This window comes from Pipistrellus hanaki, assembly GCF_964339955.1.
Source record: "Pipistrellus hanaki genome assembly, chromosome: 5".
Taxonomy (NCBI): domain Eukaryota; kingdom Metazoa; phylum Chordata; class Mammalia; order Chiroptera; family Vespertilionidae; genus Pipistrellus; species Pipistrellus hanaki.
In genome coordinates this window covers 76678755-76700052 of record NC_140507.1, presented here as the reverse complement: position 1 = coordinate 76700052, position 21298 = coordinate 76678755, and the positions used below count along the sequence as shown (strand labels likewise).

The following is a 21298-nucleotide window of genomic DNA, read 5'->3' as shown; positions in this document are numbered from 1 at the left end:
TGACCGTATCACAGTACCATTTACAGGATGAGGGCAAAGCTGGACAGCATGTTGGCGATACCTACTTTGGTTGTGGTCCCTAGTACTTCCTTACTGTGCAACCCCAAACTCAACCTCTCTGAACCTTAGGTCTCACTCTGTTCACACAAGCCACTCTCCTGGCTTTTGTGTGCATGGGAGAAGCAAATGGGCATCGAATGCTCAGTCCAGTGCCTAGTGTGGAATAAGCTCTGACAAAGTGATAGCCATGACTGCCAACCTAATTTGGATCATCATCCCCAATACAGAACCAGGAGGAATCCCATGAAATATTGTGCCAAGTGGGCTGGTGCTGTTTGGGGCTGAGCTCGAAATTGGTACCTAATGGAGGACACAGAGGCCACACCTGCTTGGAGACAGGAGTGTCCTCTCTTCACTACTGGGCCCCTGGCTGGCCAGCATGCTTCCTGGCAGGGCGAGCACTCAATGGCAGCCCCCTCAGGCCCTGCAGTGAGCATAGTGGCCTCTGATACTGCCCAGCATGACAGAGGGAGGACAGGGCTCCACAGGAGCTTCTCCCTGCCGCCTGTTTGCTAACAGGGGAGACACGCCCCAACCACCTCTTGGGAAACTGGCCAGTTGTCAAAGTCCAGGCAGGAACTACTCTCCAAGATGACAGTAGAAAGGGATGCTAGCAAACACCCACAGTATTTGCCCATCAGATAAACTATCATTTTCACACTGGTTGTGGTAAGGGTATACTCACACCCCATCAGTGGGAAAGAAACCTGGGAGCCTTCTGGAGGCCACTGGAGGCCAATATCATGAAGGGGACACACCCATGAACCAAGCAATCCCACCTCTCAAGGTTGGCCTGGCTGGTGCTCTGAGAGCAATAATAGGGCTCGCTGAGGGGACTAGTGGTCATGCCAAACACCAGAACCCAGATGTCTGATAACTACACTTCGAGTTAAAAGTCTTAGGGCCCGGAATAAATGCTCACACAGAGGTGAAACACCCCAGCAGCTGAAGGGAAGGGACACATCCTGGAAAATGCTGTATTTTTGTGAAAAACAGAACATACAGATTAGATGCTGGCATGTACTCAGAGAAGAACAGGATGGGTGGAGAAGGGGGAAAATGGACCCTACATTACTTTGAGTTAGTGATATTTGCTATTTTTAAAAAGTTAAGAAAAATTAAGTATTTTCAAACTATTGTATCTATAAAATCACAACCTTGCACCTACTGGCATGTGCCCCCATGGAGTGTAGACAGGTAAGAAACAGAGCAGCAGTACACAAAGTACATAAAAGATGACCTGAGTTTTGTTTACAAAAGCACACGGCCTAAACCATCACTAAAACAGCGATGATTACTGCCAGCTAATAAGAGTGGGGCCTTTTGCATTTTCTGTCCACATTTGTGTTAATACCAGGATACTTTTTAAAATTTATTTCAGTGAAGGGAGAGGGACAGAGAGGTAGAAACATCAATGATGAAAATTATTGATTGGCTGCCTCCTGCATGCTCTCCCCCCAACCCTGCACTGGGGATCGAGTCCACAACCCAGGCATGCCCCTTGACCGGAATTGAACCTTCAGTCTGCAGGCTAACATTCTATCCACGGAGCTAAGACCATCTAGGGCCAGGCTTCTTTTTATATATGTAACAATGGAATATGTTTTTGTCATATCAGAACAAAAAGCTATTTTGGTTTGAGAAACAGAGGGGAATGAATACAATGTGGGCTTCTCTCCAAAAGCCTCAGGCACTATAGGTGCTGCTCCCTCTGGGAGATTTAAGGAGGCTAGTGGCATTCATGAGGCTCAGCAGGGTCTCCCTGTACCTCAAGCCTTTCCACCCAGGGCGCCAGGGGCTTTTACCTGGTGGGGGTTCCAGTCACTGTCAAAAATGATCACAGTGTCAGCCGACTGGAGGTTCAGGCCGAGCCCCCCGGCCCGGGTGCTGAGCAGGAAGATGAAATACTCGGAGCCGGGCTCATTGAAGGTTTTCAGCAGCATGCCCCGATCCTCCGCTTTTGTGGTTCCTGCCAGGTATGAGGCCAACAGGGTTAGTGGGGTGACGAGGGGGAGATAGGCGGTGGCAAGGAGAGACACAGAGGAACATTTGTTTTGGAGAACAGAGACTGCACCCACTTATGACACCACTAAAAGCCATTCTCCCCATCCCAGAAGGTAAGAATGAGCCCCATGAAGATGGCTGCGCCTCCTCTGTATAAAACAGGGATGCGCCGAAACCGGTTTGGCTCAATGGTAGAGCGTCGGTCTGCGGACTGAAAGGTCCCGGGTTCGATTCCGGTCAAGGGCATGTACGTTGGTTGCGGGCACATCCCCGGTGGGGGGTGTGCAAGAGGCAGCTGGTCGATGTTTCTCTCTCATCGATGTTTCTAGCTCTCTATCTCTCTCCCTTCCTCTCTGTAAAATATCAATAAAATATATTTAAAAACAAACAAACAAACAAACAAACAAAAAAACAGGGATGCTGCAAGAACTAGACCAGGTGGGGACTGAAGCCCAGCAAATACCCAGGCAACAAGGGCTGCCTGTTGTGCTGTTGTTACCACCAGTCCCTGCCCACCAGCTAATTTCGATAACACCGCACCCTCAAAACAAGTAACTGACCAGAGGCCAAGAGTCTGCCCTCAAATTACTGTAATGAGATTTCTTGTTTCAGAGAGAATTGCCTACATGCAAGCACACAGGTGTCTTATTTCAGTGGCTCATTTCCCTTTGGGCATGACAGGCTTCTAAGAGTTACAGGGACTCTCAGGTGTTGGCCCAGGACAAGATCCTCAGCATCATGAGTACCAGGGAGGTAAGTAAGTATTCACGATGCTGTTGCTACCAGCTCAGAGCAGAGGTGCCTTGGCAAATTCAGGAGTCATTTTTGGTGATGAAACAAAAATTAAACACTTCCTGCCACTCACCTAGAGGTCCCAATGAACAGTGCAAAGGCCTGCTGCCCTCTAGAGCCTGGCCTACAGATGTGCCCACAGCTACAACAGATCTGAGGAGGGGCTGAGGCCTCAAGGGGGGCAGGGGCAGGCCCAGAAGGAGGGGCCATCTCTCCAGGTGCCTGACCTGCATCCTTGCTCTTACCACTCTGGTGGTAGAAGGTTCTATTTTTTATTTTTTTAAAAATATTTTTTATTGAATTTTTTAGAAAGGGAAAGGGATAGAGAGCTAGAAACATCGATCAGCCACTACCTGCACCCCCACCCACAGGGGATGTGCCTGCAACCAAGGTACATGCCCTTGACCAGAATTGAATCAGGGACCCTTGAGTCCACAGGCCAACACTTTATCCACTGAGCCAAACCGGTTTCGGCAGGTTCTATTTTTATACAATTTGTCATTGAGCCCCCTTTCTCCATTCCTTTTTTAAATATATTTTATTAATTTTTTACAGATAGGAAGGGAGAGGGAGAGTTAGAAACATTGATGAGAGAGAAATATCACTCAGCTGCCTCCTGCACATCCCTACTAGGGATGTGCCCGCAACCAAGGTACATGCCCTTGACCAGAATCGAACGTGTGACCCTTGAGTCTGCAGGCCAACACACTATCTACTGAGCCAAACCAGTTAGGGCCCTCCATTCTTTACTAGAGTTTCTATCCGTTTGGCAGTGTCCATGAGAAGTACTAGGGATAAATCATGCTTAACCCACAAAATCCTCATCCTTAAGGAAATAACTTGTCATGGAAGAAAGGAGAGAAAAGGGGGAGGTGGACGGCCACTGGGGTGGGTGAAAACACGCTTTCCAAATACTGTATAGCCTGTCCTCTGGAGGGTTGGGATGGTGACACAGAAAAGAACAAGCCCTCCCTAAGGATAGAGCAGCTGGAAAAGCCAAGGCACAGAGAGAGGAGTAAAGTGAGACCCGTGATCAGATTTGTGTTTTTAGAGGTTACTCTGGATAAAATTCCAAGAACAAGCTGAGGAAGGCAAAATTCAAGACAGGTTCTGGGACCAATAATCAGCCCAGCAATTACCTGTCTGTGGTCCGTGAAACCACAAGACGCAGAGTAAAGACAACACAGGACACAGAGGTTTGGGGCATCTGACCATGGAGATGGACTTGGCAATAGGCTTAAAGATTGAGTTGTGCAGGGAAAGAAGAAACTATGGCACTCAAGTTCATTTTTCTCATGAACACTGTTCATTCTCGCCATCTGAGAGAGGATGGGGACTCCCTCTAGGCCCTCCCTGGCCAGTTGACACGTCACATCACAGGTTCTGCATGTTGTCAGCAGCTCACTGACATTGTGACACTGACACAAACCCACTGCTGCCCCAGGCTCCCATGTGGTAGGGTAAAGGCAGGAATGCAGGCCTCCCTATGCGTGCAGGGTCACAGCCACGCAGTTCCCAGAGTCTTGCTACATCCAGTTCCCTCCTCTCTTTCCCACTCAGTGCTCAAGGTTTCAGCAGGAACAAGCCTGGTTTCAGCTTCAGGCCTGATCAGTGATAGTGGCAGTCACCTGGGCAGTGGAGATGGGCATGGGACTCAGAGCAGCCTAATGAGGGCCAGCCCTTGGAACTCTCTGTTGGGGACACTGCACAGACAGAAGGGCACCTGCAGAGGATGCCACGGACAAAGGCACCAAGAAAGCCCCTCTAGGGCCCTGGCTCAGCTGTGCCCACAGCAGGAGAACACAGCCCTCCCTGCAGCCCTGAGAGCCTGTGTGACTGAGCGTGCTGCTGCACTCACTCCTGCTGGGACACCTAGAGGCTCGCACCTCGCACACTGGCCAGAAGCTCTGACGTCGTCCTGCCTTGCAAGGGAGGGCACACTGGCCAGAAGCTCTGCCAGCAGTGATAATGAGACCCCTTAACAAATGTCTCTCTTGGTCAGACTCACCATCGAGCCTGAGGTATTTAAAGCCGCGATACGCAAAATAATCTTCCATAATCGTCATGAGGGAGGTCATCTGACAGAAGAGTAGCACTTTATGGTTGGTGGCACGAAGTTTGGGCAAAATTCTATCGAGGAGCTCAAATTTCCCTGAGGCTCGGTACAGGTCCAGCCTGGTAAGCAGAGGGAGGAGGGAAGAATACACACAATGTTAACAATAGCATAGGTGGGCAAGAAGGAGGCACAGTCCCATTTCCAAGCTGAACAGAAACAGCCTACATGGGCTGGTCATCAGGGGTAAGGGCACACAAGTGACTTCCTAGGCAGATCCCCTATCCCCAAGAAGATTAAGCAAATCCAATTAAAATACATTCAGGCCATTTTTGGACAAGGGTGGCCATGGAATCATCATCCAACTTGGATACTTGTGAGAAGAGACGCTATTAGTAACTATGCAATGTCTCCATTTTGTTAAAGAACCAGAAGCCATAGCTTATGCTATAGAGTGCCCACACTGAGCCACAGACCGGGCTAGTGGTCACTGCAGTTCCTCTCAGTCACTGCAGTCTACTACCGCCAGTTTACAGATATGGAAACTGAAGCTGGGGACAGCGGTACACGGTTGCTGCAGTGCCTGAGCCAGGACTCAAACCCACCTCTGCGGGACCTCATTAAGCAATCCTATATAATAAAAGGCTAATATGCAAATCAACCAAATGGCAAAATGGCTGGTTTCTATGACGTGCACTGACCACCAAGGGGCAGACACTTAATGCAGGAGCTTTCCCCTGGTGGTCAGTGCACTCCCACAGGGGATGAGTCAGACAGAAGCTGGACTCACAGCTGGCAAGCAGAGCGGTGGTGGTGGAAGCCTCTCCTGCCTAAGCCATCAGTCAGACATCCCCTGAGGGCTCCCGGAATGTGAGAGAGTGCAGGCTGAGCTAAAGAACCCCCCATGTGCACAAATTTTGTGCACTGGGCCACCAGTTGGGAATAAAAAAAGACACCTTAGAAGATGGTTTACTTTTTGTGTAGTGCCTCTACTCTTGGAAATGGCTTAGTATCCCACCCAGAGAAATGATGGTGTTAGCAAAGCTGCTGGCAGTGGTGAAATCTAGAGATAGCTTCCACATCAAACACCACAGGCTTAATGAAGCCTGAGCTGCACTTTATAAACAATGCCAGGGAAAGCACATCCATGGCAAGGTGGGCAGCACACCATTCGGAGCATCTCCCTGTTGGCAGACAGAGTTAAGGCTCAGAGCGATGAAGGAAGTTGGTAACGTTCACAGAGCCTTGAGGGAGGTGGCAGGGTGGGGCATGGAAACCAGGTCAACCTTAGGAATTCTAATGGTGGGCAACTCTCGTGTGGAGGTTTCTATTTTCTTCGTTGAATTTGTCTATATTTTCTAAACTTTCTGTCATGAACTTAATGCCTTTGAAATCAAACCAATGTAACACTAGCAACAGGACCAATAAAAGATGTGAAAAACACCACCACATGGCCCGCCTGCCCACCCCATACAGCAGGGACGCTTCTCACCCTTGGACGATGCCACCGGTAAATCCCAGGTGCTCGGAAAAGGACTCCTGCAATGGAATGAGAGACAATTCAATGGGGGTGAGGGGACGGGCAGAAGAGTGCTGCCCAGCACCATGCCTCTGAGCCCTCACACCAGTGCTCAGTGCCTGCCCACAGTGGCTCTGAAGCCACAGATGTCAACTACAGCTGTTCTATCTCACCCATGTATGTCCCTTTCCCCGTGTTTTTCCAATGAAGGAAAGGAAGTCATGATATAACACTCAACCACCAAAATGAGCACAAAAGGCGAGTGTGCACCAGAAACCATCCCGGGATTGCAAAAACAGAATCCTAGGGCACCAGGGGTATTCCAACAAACCTGAAATATTATGCCAAAACGCCAACATATTTGTGTGTGCTTTTCAGAAGCAAGAACCCAAATTCTTAAAGGGCACCATGGCCCAAAATGATATGACCCAAGACTTCCTAAAGAGGAAAGCTGCCGAAACCGGTTTGGCTCAGTGGATAGAGTGTCAGCCTGCAGACTGAAAGATCCCAGGTTCGATTCCAACAAGGGCATGTACATTGGCTGCAGGTACATCCCGGGTAGGGGGTGTGCAGGAAGCAGCTGATCGATGTTCCTCTCTCATAGATGTTTCTAACTCTCTATCCCTCTCCCTTCCTCTCTGTAAAAAATCAATAAAATAAATATTAAAAAAAAAAAAAAAAAAAAGCCGAGACCGGTTTGGCTCAATGGATAGAGCGTCGTCGGCTTAGGGACTGAAGGGTCCCGGGTTCGATTCCAGTCAAGGGCATGTACCTTGGTTGAGGGTATATCCCCAGTAGGGGGTGTGCAAGAGGCAGCTGATCCATGACTCTCTCTCATTGATGTTTCTAACTCTCTATCTCTCTCCCTTCCTCTCTGTAAAAAATCAATAAAATATATATATATAAAAAAAATCAATAAATATATATTAAAAAAAAAGAGCCGAGACCAGTTTGGCTCAATGGATAGAGCATAGGCTTGGGGACTAAAGGGTCCTGGGTTCGATTCCGGTCAAGGGCATGTACCTCGGTTGTGGCATATCCCCAGTAGGGGGTGTGCAAGAGGCAGCTGATCAATGACTCTCATCAATGTTTCTGGCTCTCTCTCTCTCCCTTCTTCTCTGTACAAAATCAATAAAATATGTAAAAATAAATAAATAAATAAATAGATAAATAAAATTTCCCTTATAAAAAAAAAAAAAAAAAAAAAAAAAGAGGAAAGCTGTTCAGAGTCAATACAATGATCCAGGATGGCTCCACATGTCACTGAGTGCGAAATGCTAGTGCAACAGTGAACAGAGGCAGTGTGACCCCACAAGGTGAAAATTGACCCAGAGAGGAGTTTTCTAATAATTTGTGATTATTATAGGGTGGGCTTTCAAGGACTTTCTAGCCCATTTTTTTTTTTTTTTTTTTTTTTTTACACTGTTTTGATTCTTTCCCATAAGCACTTGCAAACAGCAAACCAACAGAGAAAAATGTACAGGCATCGTCTATTAAAATATTATAAACGTTTTTTTTTGTAAGTTATCAGGGAGAAGCAATTCAGCCTGCCTGTGGGTACTCAGGGCAGCACCGGGGCCAGGAAAAGGGGGGCCTCACCTCGATGTGCTGGAACATGTACGGGTGGTTGCAGATCTTCCTCAGCTGCATGATGGTGTTCATCAGGGTCTTGGTGCCACCTTTGCCCTGCAGAGGAAGAAAGGAGTCCCACATCGGGTCTTGTCCCAGGGTGGGGCGGAATGGGGGTTGGAAAGAGGATTGTGGAAGGAGAAGTTTTAGGGGCAGGTATGGCTTATGGCAGAGAAATGAGGAGTGAAGAACTGGCTCCTGTGGAAGCTCAGAGACTTGGAACCAGCTCTGAGGAGAGCAGAGACTACCTGTGCACTGGAGGGATGGAAGGTGGGAAGGAAGGGAAATTAGAGTGACAGAGCTAAGGCTGAATCACAAACACTTTTTGAAACCAGCTTCACTGTGGGCATTGTGGCAAGTCTCTAGGGGTTGCAGCCAGATGGGTCATGACTTAGGAATATTGCTGGCTACGGCATGAAGAAAGGATTCAGGAGTAAGTGGGTGCCGTGGGATAGAATTAAACCAGTAAACACACTGCTGCCACAGCTCAGGTAAAAAAGGGCCCTAACAAAACATCTAGAGGAGGAAATGGGGAGGTAGGACTAAGCTTGAGGTACCGGGTGTGGAATCAAGAGACCTGAGATGATAATTTCAGTTCAGGTGAAGGATGGGATAGGTGAGCACTAGACCTCAGAGAAATCCCAGAAGTCAGCAGCCAGCCCAGCCCCCGTTCCTCTCCACTGTAACACCACCCCCTGCCCATTGTCATCTGCTAAAAAGGTGAAAGGGCTAAGTGTTCATGACTGTTGGGGCAGCTTTTTCCCAGCTGGGAAGGTGGGGCTCACTAAAACTTTCTAATTCTGCGGGAATTAGTGCTGGGCCCAGTATTGCCACTGACACCCATGGTGGCTAACATTTCATAAACAAACAGGTCACCAGACAACATCTGACTTGGGAGGTTCTTTTGGCTCTAAGTGTGCCCCAGAATTGGTCCATTAGCCTCTGCTCCCGCAGCCTTACTGACACATTCATACCAGCCATGACTTAAACAATAGCTCTGCAGTGCTCTTGGGATCACCATTTCATGGGGCCTAGACCACAACAAAAGCTCCAAGGTGGAAGACCTGCAGGTTACAGCGTGCTCAACCCCACACACCTGGCTGCCCTGAACCCACCCGCCTTGGACACTTAAGTGGGGAAGTGGGGCCTGGGCAAACCTTCTTGTCCTTCTCAGAGCCATCGGTCAGCAACACCCCTTTGGCTTGCATGTGCCGGTACAACACACGTTGCAGAGCAGACATGTCACACTTGATGACGTATTCCACCTGTAAGAGACACACAACGTTATCAGTAGGGGTTCAGGGGTCCTGAGCCTAATCCCCCACCTGAGCACATCTATCTCTTGGTAGCATCCTAGGCCCTGGGATGCTCTGATCAAGGCACACAGGGGTGATAGTGAAAAGGCCCCAACAGCGGGGACACGGGGAAGTGATGCACCAGGACAGAGAAACATGGAAGGGGAGTCCTGGACTGCTCTTGCCCCTACGGCATCCACTTCTCTCCCCTTCTTTCCCACTCTCAGTGCTCAAGGTTCCAACAAGAACAAAGACTAATTCCAGCTTCAGGCCCAATCAGTGATAGCTCCATAGATACCTAGGCAGTGGAGAGATGGGCATGTGGCTCACAGCAGCCTAGGAAGAGCCAGTCCCTGGAACTCTGGGGAAAAGGATGGGCTGCCTCTCTGTTGGGGACACATGTGGCCACCTTCCAAAGGCCTCTCCAAGTATGACTAGAGGGGTAACTGTGGCCAGGAACCCCCAGCCCTGCCGGGGGGAAGGAAAGGGAGCCCTAGAGACCCACTGTGGTACTGGTTCCCTGAGCAAGAGTTCAGAGCCATTTCAAGATGGGGAAGCAGCCCTGAGAGCCCATGGTCTCCAAGCTGAGCTTGTGACATAGTTGGGCAGGAGCTGCCCAAGCATCTGACCTACTGACAACAGGTAGGACTCTGTATTCTAATCTACCACCCCTGCCTTCTAGTGCTCTAGAGGGGGTGAGCAGCCGTTCCCGGGATGGATTTACTTCGGAATGACAGGGCAAGGCCAGGACCATGAGACCATAGGCCAGCAAGGACAGGAAAGCCACCTGGCCAGGACCACCCTAGGGAAGCCCTGCACTGTGGTTTCTTCTACTTAAAATCCTGACGGTACCTTTTCAGGCAACTGAGCTTCAACCTCCTTCTTGAGCCGCCGGAGCAGGAAGGGCCGTAGCACTTTGTGGAGGCGACGAATGATGAGGATGGTCTCCTCCTCATTTAAGTCCACCTGGCATGCCAAGAGAAATGTAAAACTAAGAGTTACTTCCAAAGGGGGGGCATTTGGAGTCACCCTGTGCCCTGCCCTACCTTTTCAGATGCCCTCTGTTTTAGGGGGTTTGCAAGAAATCTTTTCTTCTGGAAAACAGGAAGGGTCTGAGCTCTTCCCTAGAAATGCAGGACGTGGAACCAAGGAGCCCAGGGCACCACGTTCCACAGGCCTTACAAAGAGCAATAAACTGCTGAGGGAGTCTCCTGCCCGCATGGCTGCTTAACTTCCCATGCCCAGCTCAAATCGGGACCCGGGTAAAAGACAGAGACTTGGCTGATAGCAGCTGCTCTCTCACTACAACAAGACTTCTTTGAGTTGTCTTGTACCCATGGTATGGGGAAGTGGGTTTTTGATACCTAAGTCCAGCCTATCACCAGGATTGCTCAAGGCCTATTAGAGAAGGCAAATAATCCTTTCCACTATTATTTAGATGGTAAAATAAGATTGTTTTAGAGTAATAAATTTGACAGTAAAATAGTAGACAAGTTTTCAGGCAAATTTAAATAGGCTAATTGAAATAAGTGAATATTCTAGAAAATTAATTGCACTGGACAAAAAGCTGTGCCTAAAGTGTTAACTAAAATTTTTATTGGTAGTTCATCTCATGATAAAATCTCACAACAGGAAATGAACCTAAAGCAGTCATATTATAATGCAAAAAAATAAAATTTAAAAGCCATCAAGACTACCTTATAAAATTTTCAAAAGCCTCCTAATATTTAAATCAAAAAAGGGGAAAAGTAGAAGAATATCATGTAAGGAAAAATATCCTGAAAGTAAATTACATCTAGAAAATTTGTATTTTAGAAAATTAATTGTAATGCTAACAGCAAGACACCCATGAAAAACACAGATAGTGTCAAAACAAGCCAGAGGAAAATTATTTAGGCAAAAAATGAAAAAGGATCCCAAGTCAAATTTATAGAAAATATTCCTTTATTAACTTTTGGTCGAGAATATGTTTGTATATTTTCAGAAAACAACTTCAAGACCATGTGGATTCCGGCAAAAGAGAGGAATTGACAGGACTACTCCAACCATGAAGACAGAAGAGAAGCAGTCCAGAGATGGAAATCGCTGACGACGCCTTGCCATAATAGCAGTCAGCAGCTGTGTATCACTGCAGGTTGCCCAGGACCAAACTAGAGAGGGTTGGACCTGCATTACCACCATTTGCCTACCATCCAGAACTGAAATATTGTATTATTGCTGACATGTACACATAAGGAACTGTTTGACATTGAAATTGCGTCTCAAAAGAACTGTTGGCCCAGAAAGAAACTCATTACAGACTGATTCATGTGCCTTTCAGGATAACCATTATTGCTTGTCTCATTTTTGACTCTTATAAGTATATTTCCACTAGGACATGATCTCACTCATCTAGGGGAAATGGTGAACAACGTAGACTGATGAACAAGAACAGACCCAGAGATAAGGAGCCATGGGTCAGACTGTTGGACCTCAAAGGGAGGGTGGGGATAAAAGGGAGAGATCAACCAAAGGACTTGTGTGCATACATATGAGCCTAACCAGTGGTCAAGGACAATAGAGGGGTAGGGGCATGAGTGGGGAAGGGTGGGGGATTGGAATGGGGGGCTGAGGACAAATATGTGATACCAATTTTTAAAAACATACAAAAAACAAAGAGCAATAAAGCAGCATAGTGCTGCTTCCCGCCAGCACATCTAAATGAAAGCTAAGTGGCATGATGGGGGCCACATTCATAGAGTGTTTGGTGTAAACCAGATGATGCTCATGGAGGGCTCTACCACTGGGAGCCCCATATCCACTCTCATTTCAGCTGGGAAGGGATGGGAGGGAAAGAAATGCTGCTCTCCCAGGGTGACTGCTATTCTGGTAAAAAATTAATTTTTTAAAAAATTTAAAAAGTGAAGAATAAGTCCTGGGAGGTATGACTGGGTTGGAGCATCATCCTGTACACCAGTGTCCACAGGTTGAGAACCGCTAGCAGGGTCGCCTAAGACTATCGGAAAATAGATATTTACATTATGATTCACAACAGTAGCAAAATTAGTTATGAAGTAGCAATGAAAATAATTTTATGGTTGGGGGTCACCACAACATGAGGAACTGTATTAAAGGGTTGCGGAACTAGAAAGGTTGAGAACCACTGCTGTATACCAAAGGGTGGCAGGTTCAATTCCTGGTCAGGGCACATGCCCAGGTTGTGGGTTCAATACCCAGTTGATCGATTTGCATGTGTTTTGTGAGTGTGTGTGCATTTGTGTGCGTACACACGTGTGGGTCTGTCTGACTCTCTTTCCATTCCTTTCCCTAAAATAAATTAAAACAATAAATGACATACTTAACAACAACAAAAAAGTTATAAGTAAATAAAGCAATACCTGAACTTTCCTTCTGTGGGTCCCCTAGAAAATCTCTTGGCAAAGTTTTTACTCAACTTGAAAATAAATGAAACTAGAGCATCTGCTTCTCAGTTATTGGATGGGGGGCCTGGGACTCTTGGAAATGTCTATTTTTCCTTCAGAATGGCTTCAGCCTAAAATGGTGTCAAGGAGGGAGTACCTCACAGATGATGCTGGCAGAGGCCCCTCTGCACACATGGTGTAGTGGCCCCAGCTGTCCTGCACCTGTCTAAGGAAAACCTCATAATCGGGAACAAGTGACACTTATTACACGCTGCAGTTGTACCTACTTCCTCAGTTGTCAGGCTCTGGCGGCTTAACTGCCTTCAACTGAAATGCAGCTGGCCCACACACACAGTTTAAACCCAATAGCACAGCAGCTCACTCTGAAGTCTGCTTAAGGAGTTCATCAAGTGATGAGGACCTAGCCCCTTACAGCCCACATGCCACAGTCTGGTTTTCATTCTGCCATTGCCACCCCTGGCCATTTAGGCCTTGAGATCCACCGGCCATAGAGCATTTTAAAAATGAAATACACAGCCCTAGCTGTTTTGGCTCAGTGGATAGAGCATTGCCTGCGGACTAAAGGGTCTCAGGTCGATTCTGGTCAGGAGCACATGCTGAGTTGCAGTCGGTCCCCCACAGTGTGTGTGTGTGTGTGTGTGTGTGTGTGTGTGTGTGTGTGTGTGTGTGTTTGCGCGCGCGCACACGCACGCAAGCAGGAGGCAGCCAATCAATGATTCTATCTCTCTCCCTTCCTCTCTGAAATCAATAACATTAAAAAAAAAAAAATGAAATACACAGAATACGACATTACTCCTGTGTCTAAAAACTTTTGGGCTTTTCACTGCCCTGAGGGTAAAACCTAAAATCCTTAAAGGGACTAACAGGTTCCTCGGGCCCTCCAGTTGTCCTTCATACCCTTGTTCTGGCCCCATAGCTCCCTCAAGGCCATATTCCTCACTGTGCCCTCTCTGTGTCTGGAGCACAGGGTCAAAGAAGCCCCAAGTATCTTCCCAGATCTAACCTCCTCAATCACTGCTCTTCTCTAGGAACCTGACACCTACCACAGTCCCAGCCCATTGTGGTGGGTACCCAATGCATGCCCAAATCCTCTGATGATGGTCCATGACCATAGTTCCCTGCCCCATCTCACCACCACATGGCTGGCCGCACACACCCACCTTTTCTCCAGTCATGGCAAACGGCGCATTGAACCACTGCTCAAAGGTGCTGCAGCTCTTGAAGATGGTGGGCAGCAGGAAATTGAGGAGTGCCCAGAGCTCAGGAAGCTTGTTCTGCAGCGGCGTGCCTGTCAGCAGAAGGCGGCGGGGAGCCACATAGTGCGTGTTGAGGACCTGTGTCAGCTTGCAGTGATGGTTCTTCATGCGGTGGCCTTCATCCACGATCATGTACTTCCAGCGGATCTGCAGGCCCAAGAGCAGGCATTTAGAGGAGAGGCCGCAGGGCTTCTCACAGCGATTAGGCAAGAGTGCTCCATGTAGAAGAGTTTGTTTAGATGGAGAACATGAACATGACGTCCCCTGACAAGGAGCCAGCTCACCGAGAGAAAGACACACAACATGCCTCTATAAAGCATGCAGTAAGCACGAACAGACAAGGAGACATGCCTGTGAACTGTTGGATGAACAAAGCAAGTTGTAGAAAAGTAGTCTGGTTTCCCTCCCATAATTACATATGTTAGTATGTAGTACAGAAAAATTGTCAAACAGCACCTCCCCCTCACTGATCAGAGGAGTCCAATGGGGGAAGGGGTACATCTACAGGGGACACGGTGAGATAATACATAATACATTTTCCAATGTGCCTTTAAAGGTTGAGAGACTCAGGCAGATTCCGAGTATGAACCTGCGGGCTAGGGCTATGCTCTAGAACCTGTCTTGGCTACACATCTGATGGATAGAGGCTAGACATTGACTATATCAGTGTGTGGCCATCCTGTACTTTAGCCTCTTAGGGACACAGTGAGTGAGGACTGAGTGACACAGAGTGTCAGAGGCAGATCTGGCTGGAGTAATACAAGAGCCTTCTCCCACGAGGAAACCCCATTGCAGAGTGTTTGCTAATTAAAGCTGCTGTCGAATAAGCACAGATAACTTTGTACTGAGTCAGGAGACCATACAATGTACATCTGCTCTCTAGGCCTCACTCTCCTCATCTGTAGGCTCAGAGATGCCAACTAAGCTATCATCATTCTGACCAAGTCCCTGAGGTGTGGTAACTTGTAAACATCTCCATCTTGGGTCAAGGACTCTATCCTCTACTTCACTCTACTGAACGGTTAGTGGTGAGACCAGATACATCATCTTCAGCCTCGACCCCTCCTCAAACCAGGAAACAAGGGATGGTGTCTGTTTTATATCATTATGTTCTCAGTAATTCAGTATGACCTAACTAGAGCCACCTTCACAACTATGTCAGCTAAGAAGCCTGTACAGCCCCCACTGAATTTGCCAGCCCAGCAGCCCAAGGCTTATGGGCCACAAAGGGCCTCAGAAAGCATCATGGGCTGGTTTCGCATGGCTATGCTGGGGGAGGCACAGTCTAAGGTGGCTAGAGACAGGTAAAGACAAGGCTGGCTTCTCCGTGGCCCTATCAAAACACTGCAGGAAGACAGGTGGGTCAGGAGGCATCTTGTGTGACCAGACTCTTTGGGCAAAAGCCCTAGGAGACGCTAGCGCACATGCTTTGTAGGCAACCCCATATCTGGATCTAATCCCAGGCTAGCCTGGGAACAGAGAGGCAAACGCAAGGTCACCTTGACAGGGACCTTGCATATACACAGCAGCTATCTTTATACACATGTGCATATGTGTATATTATGGGCTTTGAGAAGATGGTAAGTATGATACACTCATAACAATCCCGGATCCGGCCGGATCACATGCTCCCTGATAGCAGTGAGCGCCTAAGGCTGGTGTTTTACATGAGGACACGCTACCTTCGCAAGGATGTGCTTGTCTTTAATGATGTACTCGTACGTTGTTAGCAAGACATTGAACTTGCCACTCCGGAGCTGGGGGACGAAAGCCCGTCTGGCTGCTGGAGAGCCCTAGGAAGAAGAAAAGACATGCACACATCAGCCTCCAGGGGAGGAGAATTGGGTGAGCTGCTGGTTCCTGTCCTCCAACTGCAATGTGCTGAGTGCCAAATGCAGGAAGCAGAGAAAGGCTTGTGGGTTCTCTGGGAGGCTTGCTGTCTGCACCATCTGCCTGAGCCCCAATGGCAAATCAGCTCCCCACGTCTTCCTGGTCTCCCTTCAGGCTTCCAAGCTGAACACCAGGGCACCCTCCTTAAAACCTCCCACTTGAGCACTGGCCACCGAGATCATTTCCTGACAGAGGCTCCAGCCTACTTGCAATTAGCAAACCTGCCCTGTCCCGCTCCCAGGTCCAAACTCCTGAACTATATGACCAGAGGCCCAGTGTTCTTCAGGTTCACATTCCACACAGATTGATATCCACTGGGTCCCATAAGCTTTTGCCAGAAATACTTTTAACTCCTCAACTGTACCACGTTTTCTCCACACATGCTGTCCCTTCTGCCAAGACCCCTCTCCTCAGCATGAGCAGAGAGCCTCACAGCACAGGGTGAAAACCCTGGTCCCGGAGCCCAGTGACCAGGCATAACCTGGCTCTGCAATTAAGTGGCTGCATGAGGCCCTGTCTACCTCAGTTTCCCCACCAGGAAAACAAGTACAAGTCCCCACTTCATAGGGTGAACTGATAGAAAATAAACATTACTCCCCAAAACAAGTGACCCCAAACCTGCATTAACACCACGATCCCAAGTGTATAACATAAAAAAATGCACACATGTGCCTCATTATTAATACAAGCTGACTTCCCTATTCACTTATCTGTATTCCTTACTCCCCTACCCTATTCTCACCTATGTCCACTCCACAGGCTGTGACATACCTTGTAGGACACCTTCACCACGGAGGGAGCCCACTTGTCAAATTCGTAAGCCCAGTTCGACAGCGTTCTAGCGGAAACAAGGAAGGAACAGTCAGGTTCTAGTTCAGTCAACAATAGCTCACTGTTCATACCAATGTCCACTGGGAAGTGATGCCAGTGTGGTTGTGGCGCTCAGAGCTGGTAGGTAACTGATCATCTCCAATGGGGGCAAGTGAGGGAAGGTGCCCTGGAAGGGAGGATCAGGGACACACAGTGTGGCGACGGGTACAGGGTCAGTGAGAAGCCTGGGCCAGCCTGGACTAGAGTTGGTCGGCAAGAGAAGGTTGAACCCAAAAGTTGGACCTTAGAGACCAGTTCTCTGTCACCACTATGGTCACAACCATCTGTGAGAATAAGCTATATTCTATAAAACTGTGCCAAGAAAAACGCACAGGCTTGTGGTGCTTCATTTCAGGTTCAAAACCATGCTAGAAATCATGCTATGGAACCTGGGAGTACAGGAGACACCACCTGTATCTTTAATACCACTTCAAAATAAAAATGACAGCCCTAGCCAGTTTTGCTCAGTGGGTAGACTCAGCCTGTAAACTGAAGGGTAGATTCTAGTCAAAGGCACATGCCTGGGTTGCAGGCTCAATCCCCAATAGGAGGCATACAGGAGGCAGGATATCAATGATCCTCTCTCATCATTGATGCTTCTAACTCTCTCTCCCTCTTCCTTCCTCTCTGAAATCAATAAAAATATCTTAAAAATAAATAAACTTGACAGGCTTCTAAATGAAATGAAATTAAATAAAAATGACAGCCACTGAGGGCTCCTGTCCAGTACGGCAAAGAATAAAGATGGAACCCGGTTGGCATAGCTCAGTGACTGAGCGTTGACCTATGAACCAGGAGATCATGGTTCGATTCCTGGTCAGGGCATATGAACAGATTGTGGGCTTGATCCCCAGTGTGGGGCATGTAGGAGGAAGCCAATCAATGATTCACACTCATCACTGAGGTTTCTATCTCTCTTTCTCTGAAATCAATAAAAATATATTTTTTAAAGCAAGAGGGAGGCAGGACAAGCAAATGCATGGTGGAAAGTTCTACATCCCAACCAGTGGATGGGACAGCTGAATGCTCAAAGTCTAAAAACATTCTCTGGGGCACAGGTAGCTCTTCTGGCTCAAAGATGACATTTACAGACTGGATCCTTGTCAGAAAATCAACACATGGCAAAACTTCACTGAAGGGAAGAGGGGAAAGAAGCCGACTGAAATAACCTCGGAGAAAGGTGTTTTAACTGGAAATTAAAAGCCTAGAGATGAAAGGAAGTGGATCTGAACACAATACTCCAGGTGGTAAAGTTGGTTTGCATGGGATAACTCTTCTGAAAGCACTGTATATGTACACTGGGAATGAACAAATAAATGAGGAGAAAACCCTAGAATGAATCATATGGTCCTCACTGAGAACTGGAGACCACAGTATGAATATGTTTAGCTTTAATAGAGATATCGATGACCAGACACTATTATCTATGTTATGATATTAGATATGTGCATATAAGGCTTAGTACACATATACTTATTTTTCTAGTGCTGCCCGCTGAGAGGGCCTAGAAGTATGGATACCCCCATATTTCTACATCCAGGTAGTGGCTTTCAATTCCATTCTCTAATAAGATAAACCAGGCTGATTCTAGGCCTAGGTGGAAAATGTACATGCTGAATTTGGAGCACCTTTGGGTGACGAAAAGAAAAGTGCTCAAACCACCACAGTGATGGGGGCATGTCAAAGGGACAGAGTAGCCAACTGAAAGAGCTCCTCCCTATGGCCATAGCTGGAATAATTTGAGCAACAAAGTAAACTAGTACTGGAGTATAACCCAAAATATTAAAAAAAATATGCATGAGTCCATACTTGATAGAAATGATTAAATAAATTAACAATTGGGAGAGAAGAGAGAAATATTCTGTACAGAATTATTCCAAATAATTTATGTATCTGCTCCCTCCTTAAGGAGGTGTAGCTTAACTGCCCATCTCTTGCGTACAGGACAAGCCGAGTGACCTTACAGAATAAAGTATGGAAGAGAGAAAAAAGAGAAACTCAACAGCAGACACCTCACAAACACTACCTCAGCCATGTGATCAAGGTCAACATCAACAGTGAAAAGTCATGTTGACAGTAACTACTTTATGATCTTCTGTCCCATGTAAGCATGAGAAAAATCACCAGACAGATCCAGACTGAGGGAATCCTACAAAGCACCTGAGCAGTTCTCCTTAAAAACATCAAGGTCATCAAGAATATGGAAAATCTGAGAAACGGTCAAAGACCAGGGAAGGCTAAGAAGAAGTGATGACTACAGGTAATCTAGGATCCTGGAATTAGAAACCAGACATTGGGGGAGAACTAGTGAAATACAAATAACGTCTGGAGTTTAGTGAATAGTAACATTAATGAGTTCCCGAGTTGCGTTAAATGTAACAGGCCATGTAAGAAGTGATCAGCACCAGGGCAAACTGGGGGAGTGTCTTCACATCTTTTTCCTAGTCTAAAAGCATTCTGACCCTAGCCGATTTGGCTCAGTGGAGAGAGTGTCAGCCTGTGGACTGAAGGGTCCTGGATTCGATTCTGGTCGGGGGCACATGCCTGAGATGTGGGCTTGATACCCAATAGGGGATGTGAAGGAGGCTGCCAATCCATGATTCTCTCTCATTATTGATGTTTCTAACTCTTTCTCCTCTACATTCCTCTCTGAAATCAATAAAAATATGTTTTAAAATATATAAAAATAAATAAGTAAATAAAAGCATTCTGAAATAAACACCAACCACAATACAATGATGATGGGGACATGTTAAAACCAATTGGAAGGGTCTCCCCAGGCCAAACCAGGGACAATTTAAGTAACAAAATAAATAATAATAATGTCCATTCTGGATAGAGCCCACTGTGTTGGAAAGAGAATTCTACTGCCTGGTACCTCCCACAGTAATAACCATTTCAGGTGAGACTGAACTGATGGATGCTAAAATTACTGGGAAAGTATGATGACAAATAGGATATCATATGGTTTCTAAGTGCCTTCCCACATGATACTTTTGGATTATAAAGGAAAACTCTTAGTTTTACAACTGGAGGGGAAAACTGGCAGGCACCACATAACCAAGATCAAATTACCTTTCTCTTGTGCCTCTTGACATGAGGTCCCCAAAAGAACAAGGCATCCCTCTTAGGGGATTCTTGCCAGAATTTCAGAAATAGGCACATCACACACAATCTGAGGAATAGCTTGACCAGGATTCAAGTGGAAAGATCATGAAGGACAAAGATGGAGTAGCAAGCTGTCATAGAGATGTGACAACAAAATGCAAAGTGGGATTCAGGACCAGAAAAAGGTTATATGGGGGAATAGACATTTGAGTAAGGTCTCTAGGTTCATTAATAGTATTAAGTAATTGTTCCCTTCATAGAGTTAACTGTCCTGGTATAAGATTTGGAAGGCCAGATATATAGGAATTCTTTACAATAATTTTGCAATTATTATGATTTTAAAATAATTTTAAAATGGGAAAGTAAAAATAAACAACCCAGGCTGCAGAACAGCACATTGAAGAAAGCTGTGTGAAGATGAAGTTACACCTTGGGGAAACAAACAGGGGACTTCAGCCACTGCAGGGCTGGGAGACATTGCACAGGCCAGTGCAGTGGGAAGCTGAGAAGCAAGTTGGATCTGACCACAAGGGAGGAGGAGGCAAGGCCATCTGCTAGCCTGGGACATCTTCCTACACTGCAAAGAGTCCTCTCCACAAAGACTGCCAAGGTTGCCTATTTTATATCACCACGTGGAAAGGAAGGCAAAAAGAAGAAATAAATTTCTCCAAGTTAAATTCTTGTGGGGTTCTGAGATAGCCACCATGAGTGCGTGACCTTTGAAGGTCTGGCCTTCTTAAAGGAAGGAAGACATTAGCATTCAGCTTCCCATTTTTCCTTTCATTCACGGATCTGATGATGACATGGTCCCCACTTAGTGCTGGTCCGAAGTTAAGGGGGTTCCCCTCCATCCAGGGCTAGGCCAAGTATATACATAGGCCTGGCAACATCAGAGCAGACAATCCCCCAGGCCTGTAACTGCACTGGTGCCTGACATGTGCCCGGAGCTGGGTCCATGAGAGGGGGCCCTGGGAGTTTTGCAAACATGCTGGGGAAGTTGAGACATTTTGTGACCCAGGCTGAGTTGAAAAGAGGGCTGCCTAGAGTGGCTGATGGAATCACGGAACCAGAGAGGTGTCTGCAAGGAGGAGGAGGCCAGTGGCACACAGGAGTGGTGAGAACCTCCTCAGGATGCTGTCTGGGTACCCAGGTCTCACTACACCTGAGCATCTGTATAACCAGGGCTGGGATGGGACCGACAGGGCTCCAGGGTCACCAGTAGGGGGTGGAAACAGTGTTTGCTCAAATGGCTCCGCTCTAATCTTCTACCGGGGATGTGCCCGCAACCAAGGTCCATGCCCTTGCCGGGAATTGAACCCGGGACCCTTCAGTCCGCAGGCTGACGCTCTATCCATTGAGCCACACCGGTTTCGGCTCCACTCTAATCTTCTAACATGAGG

At 47.2% G+C, this 21298-nt stretch overlaps 1 protein-coding gene across 8 annotated transcripts in view; it reads right to left on the bottom strand.

The window, feature by feature from the left end:
* SMARCA4 (SWI/SNF related BAF chromatin remodeling complex subunit ATPase 4) overlaps positions 1–21298 on the bottom strand; it is a 93237-nt gene that overhangs the window by 27030 nt on the left and 44909 nt on the right. For all 8 annotated transcript variants that reach the window (XR_014795161.1, XM_084885648.1, XM_084885644.1 and 5 more), the window contains exons 17-25: positions 16692–16758; positions 15713–15823; positions 13935–14177; positions 10205–10318; positions 9215–9322; positions 8028–8114; positions 6402–6448; positions 4865–5031; positions 1866–2029 (exon numbers count right to left, since the gene is read on the bottom strand). Coding sequence is in view for 7 of the 8 variants with exons in the window: in XM_084885648.1 (XP_084741774.1) it covers positions 1866–2029; positions 4865–5031; positions 6402–6448; positions 8028–8114; positions 9215–9322; positions 10205–10318; positions 13935–14177; positions 15713–15823; positions 16692–16758 (1108 nt within the window). In the remaining variant the exon portion in view is untranslated. The remainder of the gene's footprint in view (positions 1–1865; positions 2030–4864; positions 5032–6401; positions 6449–8027; positions 8115–9214; positions 9323–10204; positions 10319–13934; positions 14178–15712; positions 15824–16691; positions 16759–21298) is intronic.